General features: G+C 41.7%; 2 protein-coding genes across 3 annotated transcripts; one reads left to right on the top strand and one right to left on the bottom strand.

Moving 5' to 3' along the window:
• Nucleotides 1–739: 739 nt before the first annotated feature.
• On the bottom strand, nt 740–6063 carry tepsin (TEPSIN adaptor related protein complex 4 accessory protein). Of its 2 annotated transcripts, none has more exons than XM_033611825.2 (13): nt 5957–6063; nt 5407–5479; nt 5041–5132; nt 4813–4906; nt 4639–4706; nt 3958–4048; nt 3384–3455; nt 3058–3249; nt 2799–2985; nt 2567–2680; nt 2372–2450; nt 2142–2276; nt 740–2040 (listed from the first exon to the last, which is right to left on the bottom strand). In XM_033611825.2, exons 1-13 carry the CDS (start codon nt 5993–5995, stop codon nt 1426–1428), a joined length of 1851 nt encoding a protein of 616 aa, XP_033467716.2. In that variant the 5' UTR covers nt 5996–6063; the 3' UTR covers nt 740–1425. The 2 variants fall into 2 exon arrangements, with proteins under 2 accessions (XP_033467716.2, XP_033467717.2); XM_033611826.2 differs by having other exon boundaries at nt 3058–3246.
• Nucleotides 6064–6210: 147 nt separating this feature from the next.
• On the top strand, nt 6211–9217 carry ndufaf8 (NADH:ubiquinone oxidoreductase complex assembly factor 8). The gene is made up of 3 exons (XM_033610795.2): nt 6211–6506; nt 8702–8812; nt 8902–9217. Exons 1-3 carry the CDS (start codon nt 6426–6428, stop codon nt 8920–8922), a joined length of 213 nt encoding a protein of 70 aa, XP_033466686.1. The 5' UTR covers nt 6211–6425; the 3' UTR covers nt 8923–9217.
• Nucleotides 9218–9251: the final 34 nt, after the last annotated feature.

Below are 9251 nucleotides of genomic sequence, written 5' to 3'. Positions count from 1 at the left end.
GACTGCGTTATGTCACTGATGCCATTTAAATACTGACTCATTTATAGTGTAAGTGCTGCAACAAAAATACAGCAGGTTTTATTGTTCGTCAGCATGTGCAGCAGCATAGCTTGTGTTCAGTGGCGTTCATGTGCATTGGGTGGGTTGGATTACCATTTTGGCGTGTCGTGTGTGCCACATTCCACAGCCCTGAACACCACAGTACAGTATGTAACTAAAACAACAAGGGTGAGATTGTGAAGGCAATCTGCCTTTTATAGGGATGCACCAACTGTGAAATTCTGGGCTGATACCATACTACAAATTTATTACACAACCTTTAATATAACCTTTATATTAAACAACTATTTATTGAAGTTTCCTGCCAAAAACTGACTTGTACAAGCTGAACACATCACGATGAAGTTATAATTTACCTTTGTCCAATACTCACTTTTACTGAGTAGAGATGGAACACATCATGATGTAATTCAATGCAACCTCCATTAGCTGTTAGTACTGGCCACCAGCTGCTAACAGCTAACATTAATTAGCTCTCCTCCATACACAGTATCAAGCCCTGTGAAAAATTGATGCCACACAACAGAGAAACATATCGGCTGACACTGATATTGGTCCACTAAACTGGTGCATCACTTGCCTTTGATTTGGTTACCCAAGCAACTTGCATTTGCATTATGCTAATGCTCCACACATTGTTATGCACACACAATATCTCAATAATCACTTCCTCCATTAGTTCTCCAAACTAGTCTTTAATCATATACATGCACTCTACCACCACTCTCACATGTATGTTTAATCAATACAGAGCACACATAATAAATAATTTGTAAACTAACACTCATGACACCGACATAATAGCTTAGTACCAAAAAAATATGGAAGACAACTCTCATTTGTAAGGTTTATGAGTCCATAAGAAAAGCAACTGTAGTGCAAATTACAAAACGAGGGGTTCTCCCTCAGAGGTTTAGGCCGTGCTGCGGAGGCGTACGAGTTGTTTCAGTTAGCTGAAAGGAATCCTGAGATAAAGCAACTGTCAATAATAACAACCGGTAATTCAAGACAACCATTCTTGTTAAATACTTTTGAGGGATTAGCCGACAAACAGCAGCATAGCTTCCATACTAGTCCTCACGTGTGACAGTTGAGGGGTTTCTCACGCTGACTGTGGATTGCACTAAAGGACTACGGTTATTATGTGTCCGAAATCTCTTTCTCTTCCCCCAGTCTGCTGCTTTAATACAATTTCCAAGGAGGCACCATACAGATAGGAGCAGAAAACCCCAACTTAATGTGAATCTGCCCTCTTTATAGTAAGCTTACAGATCTTGGTTTATAAAATTAAATAGATTTCTAAAAGGATATACGTGATGACATCATTGGTTTAACCATGACAGTTCCAGCTGTATAAAGTTGTGGTCAAAAGTTGACAAATGAGAAGGCTGATACTGGTTGGCTGCTATCACAGGTGACTGCATTGCAAAATAAAGGAGCGCCATCGCCAGGTAGATCCTCCCTTAAGCTGCCGTCCGTGGTGTCCGTCTCTGTCTGGGATGTCTCTCTTTGACACAGAGGTCTCCCCTTAGTCACCAGCTCCATACCGCTGAACAGGGACAGCCTGCTCAGACAGGGCTGCTCACTTTGGGGCTCGGCTGAAGGGGACGAGCTTCTGTCCGTGTTAACCTCTGATTTTTCAGCAACCGAATTAAGATCGCACTCAGCAGTCCTAAGTGGCTCTTGCAGAACAGGAGAAAGTTTCTCCTCATCGCCGCCATCCATCAGCTCCCATGAGGAGTCTCTCTGGGCTACACAAGAGGGGGAAGATGGGTGATTTGGTGGTGGGGTGACACCTGTGGGTGACATGCCCGGCTGATAATGGTTGAGGCTAGTGTCAGCAGAGTGAGTTGGTAGCAAAGGGTCCGAGTATGTAGATGTTGGAAGCTGATTAGTTGTTGCTTGGTGGCTGTTGTTCGCTGTATCCTGCTTTGGTGTGTGTACAGATCCACCCATCAGAGCCTCAAACTGTCGCAGGATCTGGTACGAGGAGATAAGAACAAAAAAACACACCCCCAGTTTGAGTATAGTCTAGTTCTGTCCTATCAGTCTTCACCATGTGCAGCTTTTTAATCGCTCACCTTGGTGGCTTTGTTGGCCACGGGTCCTGGAGCCCCCTCACTCAGCTGGCGGAGCCTTCGTTGCGTCGATCCGAACATTTGTTCCAAAGAGAGGAGGTCAGAGGTCATGAGGCATGATTCGGCACACAGTGCCCGCTGCAGGATTCGGAGGAAAACAAAGATATGTACATTAGGATTGAATGATATCATGAAGAAAACCTGGATCTTCAGTGAATTGTATTTATTGTTACCATCTTAACAGTATTTGAGGGATCTTGAAGCTTGCTTGAGAGCAACTCCAGCACGACCTCACAGTTGAGAGTGGAGCACCTGACGGATTGATGAGATAGAAGTAAGGCCATTTGTGAAACAACAAAAAAGGCAAATAATACAGTTCATAAAGGAAGAATCAGAAGTATCTGAAGTCTGATTTTAGGTGCACTGACTCTTTGATGAAGTGCTGGCTCTCCTGTCTGGACAGGAAAACTTTGGATCCTTCAGTCAGTCTGTTGATTAGCGCCATCTCCTGGCCACAGTCCCCTAACTGCAGGGCTTCCACACTGAAACCAGACAATGTGTGAGGCAGACTGACAATGATGTGGAGACACTGGACATTCATAGACTAATCTACCAGCTCTTAACAAACTGCTGGTGCAACGGGTCGACGTTGCCACTCACCGGTCTGACAGGTCCCCGCTGCTCTCTCTGCTGGCCCCAGACTGGCTCCCGGTACCAGCCGACTTGCTGCCAACAGAGGCCCTGCTGTTTGCCGCGATATCCTGAGAAGAGTTGTGAGAAGAGCTGTTGCCACTGTCGGTCTCTTCCCAGCCACCTCCTATCTGCCCTGGGAACCGCTGGGTCGATGCTGTGGTGAAGACACATGAGGGGTCAAATTGAAATTTTTTCTAGTCTAGTCAAACAAATGCAAAAATCTCACCTTTGGGTGCCCGAGTGGGCAGGTTATAGGCACACGCAGGCACCGCCACCTCTATGGGTGCGGACGGCGCAACTACGGCCCGGTAATGGTTGTCATGGAGACGGATGCCCTGGTGTTCGGTCGGGGGAAGGACAGCACTGGCCACTACCTCTGCAGCTTTCTGGATCTTATCCAGTAGTGAGTCACTGCCTGCTGGGAGGCACAGGTACGGACATAACGGTACAGAAATTTACACAGATGATAAGCTTGACTGGATTTGTGTCTGTGTGCAGTCAGTGTGTGTGTGTGTGTGTGTGTGTGTGTGTGTGTGGTGGTCTATCACCCACCTGCTCCCTGTTTCCCTGGACTGTATCCAAAGCCCTGCATTCCTGACCTGTGGGAAGTTGCTGAGCCCATACCTGGACGGAGAGACACAGGAGATCTATTGTACGCTGGACTTTCAGTTTCACAAGATACAAAGAACCTTATGTAACTGATTAAAATCATTCAAGCTTCCTTATAGACACTTATGTGTTCCCTCATATTTCAGATGATGGACAGCATCATTACGTATAACAGTAAGAATGGGTTCCGGCAATTTTGATTTGTTTCCAAGTTGGTTGAATGCCGACATTTGTTTAGCTCCATATCTAATGAATCTCTTATCATCAAATCTGTCGTCTGTTTTATCAGTAAAAAACCCTACCAAGAACATTTAATTTTCATTTAGATGAACAGCACATAAATCCTTTAATAGCAGTTGTTTGAATTTTAAGTCCTCCATATTTAAAGGCTCTACACACTCCTGGTACATCTGCACAGGTGTTTTTGCCAGATTGGCGCTCTTTTTTGGACTTGATCTGGACCATGCTTCTCACTATTGCTATGCCCAACTTCAATCTTCAATTTCTTGCTACTCACCCATTGTTGGGGCTCCTAGGTGGGGCCGCTTGAGCGGGGAGACGCCGCTTTTGATGGGAATTGTATCTGTGAAAAGCAACCTGGCCACTTCCTGTTAATAGAAAAAGTAAAAATTGAGAGTGTTAGAGTGCTTAGCTGTCACAGATGTATGTTTGACATGATGATTAAAGGGTAAGTTAGGCATTTTTTAAACCTGGACCCCATTTTCCAATGTTTTTGGGTCTAAGTGACTACTGGAAACAGCAATCTTTGAAACTGGTCCAGTATAAAGCGGGACCATTGCAGCTGGCTGCAATGTAACCATTCTGGGCATGTTTGCACTGTCAATTTATGTCCACTAAAAGTGCTTGTTTTTGCCACTGACATGCTCAGATTATTATTATTATATTTATCTGCGCCTGTTATTTATTTAGGTGAAATAACTGTTTATTTAAATGGAGTCTGGTGGGTTGGGCGAGAGCGATTTCGAGGCTCTTTCTGGTTAAACAAAAAGGATCTTACTCTTTACCAAAAAGCTCTATCTCTGTAGGGGTCCTTTCCATAATATTGCTGCTGGCTTCAGTGCTCTTGCTCAATACTGGACCAGTTTCAAAAATTAGTTTTTTAGACACAAAACATGGCAAAATAGAGTCCAGGTTGGAAAATACTGACCTTACCCTTTAAATGTAAGCTACATCTCACCTGTGCTGTGTTTCTCACTTTCTGGTACAATGCTGTGCCATGGATGGGATCAGGAGGGCCGCTGTAAACTGAAAAAGCAAAACACCCGACAGTGAGTGAGTATTCAGGCGACGGAGCGGCCACAGAGTGATGAGAGCTAAATGCAGCTAAAAGCACAAGTGACAAATATCTAACCTGATGCTTGCTGGATGAAGGTGGAGTTTCTTCTCAGCTCTGTGAGGAAATGGTTTGAGCCATGACCGCAAAGATGGACAAAGATCTTCAGCACCTGAAACGCCAGCAACATGAGCAGAGTGATTACTCACAGAAAGGAAAGGAAGGAAAATCACCAACGTTTAAAACACAGCTCCTTTCACAGTTTCATATCACAGACAGAAATGTGAATAGTAACACTGCTCTGACCTTGAGTTTGACATGACAGGACTCCACCTGCAGCCTCTCCAGAAGGTACTCCAACAAACACTGACCGCATCCTGAAGACTCATGGGAGATTTCTACAGTTCGATGATGGTTAAGGATATTACCACCACAGCGTAACAGATGAGTATGTCTGATCTGGACAAAATGATTCTTCCCCAGTTAGAATATCTGTAAAGAACACCTCCCTGCTGGCATGTTTATATTATTAACTCTGGATTTCAACCCTTTCAACTCAACTTCAGATGAATCATTTCATTTGCATGCATCATGTGAGCCACTATCACACTTACATCATCATTAGAGACCGCAGCTGCTGACTGAACCACAACAGAAGCTGACAAAGGATACTTCCAATCTCTTGGAAAAGGTAGCCAGGACAGGGGTTTTCATCATCTGCTGTAGCCTTCATCAGAGTGGGGACCTTCAGTTGGTGGACAAGATGATGGTAAGAAAAAGGTGTGACACAAGTTCAAAGCTCATAATAAGGACTATGACACTATGACAACTGCTCAGTCCACAAACCGTTTAAACACAAGCTAACCTGTGTACTTAACAGTTTAATTAACGAGGGAACACAGACTGACATGGACTCAAACTTGGCATGACACCAGGGTCTGAGCACCAGGTTAGCTTTGGCCAGACAGACACTTATAACATGGCTGTGCGCCTGTCTGCTGCTGCTTTAAGACTGCAACGGAACAGGCTGGCAGCTCAGCAGAAAAATGACATGAAGTACAATTACGAAGTGTGTTTCTTGCTGTTAGCTAGCAGGCTAATAGCAAGCTAGTGATGGCACAACTTAAATTCAAATAGACACGGTAACGTATGTCGTACTCGTAATGCTCCATTTATCCGTGACTGGTTTCCACAACTAGTCATGACCGTAAACAGCACTTACTTTCTGAAGAAAGGCCAGTCGCTCCATAAATGTTGCCATGATTTAGCAATCCTGGCTGCGGGTTACTCATCTTCCTCTGAGGTATGTGGGGAAGGCGGGGCTCGAGGTGACAGCTAGCCAATCATGGAATAGCAAGTAGCAATCCTAGAGTCTATTGGCGTTCTGGTTACGCCTACAGTCGAAATACAGCGAATCCACTTCAAGAGTGCTTTGGTTGACAGAGAAATGAGCGAATCACATTACTGAATATCTTCCTGGATGTTTCCGTGATGACAGGGTCAACAATATGGCGCTGTCCGTGGTTCATATAGATGCTTCATCTGCTGGTTGATGTGTATTTTTTATTTATTTAACGCTTTATGAGTTTGCTATTACATTTAACAAACTGTGAAGTATTATCGGTTCTCTATCGGGCCCGTCAGTTGACATAAAAACCTAAAGGACCCCTGTTAACACCTGAACAACAACCATGTCTGGGTCTAATGCTTGGAGTCGAAGTCGAGAAAAAATGAGACTTTTCCCGGAACTTTTTGCCCAATGTGCAGGAGAGGTAAGTTTAGTTTTAATTCTGTGAACGTATTAAACTCAGACATATGGTCCACACTGAAATACATTCCAGCAAGACGACTGTGCCAATTTAAACCACATGACAGTATCACATAACAGTTTTCCTATATAGCAATAGGCTGTATTTTTTGCAGTTCCCTGAAGTGAGCATGCCATTTATTTTTCCAACAGCATTTGAACGCCACCATGCTGACGGCTGTGATTCTGTGGAGTGCAGGTTATAAAAGCAGGCCAGTTATGAAATTGTAAAGAACATATCAGACATTTGGACCCAGTCGTTTGTGCAGCTTTCAGCCACTTGACCATCTGTATTTTCTTTTCTTTAATTATTTGAATGCTTATTGAAATATGTAGGATGTGTGCAGGGGCTTTTCTATAATTTGAGGACATTGGGGGCCTGGTCCCAACCTTTTGTAAAAGGGTCCGGGGGGATCTTATCCTGGGATCCTTATCCTTATCCATTTTTGCATCTTATTTTACCTTAAAATTGTGTCGCGTTTTTTTCCCTTTTAAGATTAATTATGAATTGTGATGTGATTAGTATTGAGTTGAAACAGAATACTGCACAACTGCTGTCATTAAATTGAAGAGAATTTTGAGGTACTTGTATGTGAGTATTTCCATTTTATGCAACTTTATGCATATACTCATCTACATCTCTGAGGGAAATATTGTGCTTTTTGTTTTAATAATCTGGGACTTCAAAGTAACTAAAGCAGACAGTTAAATTTAGTAAAATATAATCAACTAAATGATGATGTATTGTTATAGATTAAACTACCCAGCAGTACATAAAGCATTTAAAATGAGCTCCACCTTTACCAGCTGCAACATTAAAGTGATCGCCTGTGCACTTTCTCTCTTGCATGTGAACATGACCACACAGAATGTACAGCTTGAATAAAAACAGTATACAGTACCCAAAACCTGCTTTTTAGAGCAACAGTATATTATTTTTATTATTGATGCATCAATAAAATGGCACATTATTGGATCCTGTGCCTTTTTTCAAATATGAGGCCTATTCTTCTTTTTAAAAATACATATAGCCTTTATATTTAGATCAGTGGCTTTTCTGAAAACATTCAGGGCTGAAGCCTCAGATGCCCAGGCCTAGCAGTGCAATTGGATATGGGATTAGCTTTGGATGAATAGGTTGAGCTTTACTGTCAGTACTCAATACAGGATTCCAAAATGAAATGCAGTTACATCTCTATGTTATATGGATAGTAATTACCAAAGGATAAACATTTGGGAAATCATAAACAAGCCCATAAAGTAAGATAGAATTATAGAGTAATAGCAACAATGAAGAAAAACAACATTACTGTGCATTTATGTATATGCAGTATACACATATTATGTACAATATAACTAAAGCTGTAGTACAAAGAAACTAGAGCTGCAATGATTTATTGATTTATTGTCAGCTATTACATTAATTGACAATTAATTTTATGATCAACTAATGGGTAGGGCTGGGCAACTTGGAAAATCAAATATCACAATATTTTTTACTAAATACCTCAGTATCGATATTGCAACAATATTCTAGGCTTGACTGTTGGTGCTTTCACAAAATATTGACACAAAAATATTTTAAATAAATACTCATTAGTAATGTGAATGTAATGACTAAGTGATTGAAGGCAAACAGTAGAACAGCTAATAGTCCGGTAAGTATTGATAATTACGTCACTTTACTGTAATTACAGCCTTTTCCAGGAACAGATAACACTTATAACAATATCCAAACTTTAAGATATCTAGTCTCATATGACGATCTCGATAATGTCCATATATTGCCCAGCCATATTACTCTGTTTGTGTAATTATTTAAGGAAAAAAACAAACAAATCAAAAAACAGTAAACTGATATCTGGGTTGTGGACAAAACAAGACATTTGAGGACACCATTTGGGGCTTTTGGAAACACTGATTGACATTTTTGACCATTTTATGACATTTTAGACCCAACAACTAATCAAATAATGAATCATGAAGATAGTAACTGACAGATAAACTGACAATGAAAATAGTCATTAGTTGCAGCCCTAAAAGAAACCAGGTAGTGAGAATGGCGAAGGATGTGCTAAAAATCAAACAGAAGAGGTCAGCACAGACAGGGAAAAGAATAACTGTTTCCCTTTGCATAATGTCAACTTGTGTGTGATTCAGGCAGCAGCGTATGGGAAGTGTGTAGCAGCTACCACTACAGGCAGACAGGAGCTGACCAAGGACATGTGTGCCAAGGAATTCACAGCACTGAAGACCTGTTTTACAAATGCAGTAAGTGGCAAAGTCAGCAATCCTCCTGTCGGTCTTGTGTAGTGGTGATACAGTGGATAGTTATTCAAAATAATTATTTTTTATTACAGGCCAAGAAAAAAGCCAAATGAATGGAAACTGTCGCAGCTTTGTTAGAACGGCGAATACAGTGGACAGACCCTTACGGTGCAGTGCTGTGGGAGAAGACTCCAAGTCCCACGTGTTGAGTGTATCATTTTAGGTAGATGTTAACACTTCCTGTACTTGGCACTGTAAATGAGCTGAATATTTTTAACGTGTTGAAAAACCAACACACACCTTTTATGACACTGTTAAAATGGAGACTGCATGTTATGTTGTACTGCTTTATACTTGAATATGCAAGACTGACTGTAATATACAGACGTGAATAAAATTTTGCTTTCGATATTATCAGTTTCTATTGTTGAAACACAAACAA

The sequence above is a fragment of the Epinephelus lanceolatus genome, chromosome 21 (assembly GCF_041903045.1).
Source record: "Epinephelus lanceolatus isolate andai-2023 chromosome 21, ASM4190304v1, whole genome shotgun sequence".
NCBI classification, from domain to species: Eukaryota; Metazoa; Chordata; class Actinopteri; order Perciformes; family Serranidae; genus Epinephelus; species Epinephelus lanceolatus.
Note: the sequence above shows the minus strand (reverse complement) of the source record. Positions and strands in the feature narration are given on the sequence as shown.

Bases quoted from the DNA above. Each gene is read 5' to 3' on its own strand.
- tepsin (XM_033611825.2), bottom strand. From the start codon at position 5,995: ATGGCAACATTTATGGAGCGACTGGCCTTTCTTCAGAAA. The intron at 2,451-2,566 runs GTCAGTGCACCT...TCAATCCGTCAG, and splicing joins AGCCAGCACTTCATCAAAGA to GTGCTCCACTCTCAACTGTG. The intron at 2,041-2,141 runs GTGAGCGATTAA...TCCTCGTACCAG, and splicing joins TGGCCAACAAAGCCACCAAG to ATCCTGCGACAGTTTGAGGC.
- ndufaf8 (XM_033610795.2), top strand. From the start codon at position 6,426: ATGTCTGGGTCTAATGCTTGGAGTCGAAGTCGAGAAAAAATGAGACTT. The intron at 6,507-8,701 runs GTAAGTTTAGTT...TGTGTGATTCAG, and splicing joins TTGCCCAATGTGCAGGAGAG to GCAGCAGCGTATGGGAAGTG. The intron at 8,813-8,901 runs GTAAGTGGCAAA...TTTTTATTACAG, and splicing joins AGACCTGTTTTACAAATGCA to GCCAAGAAAAAAGCCAAATG.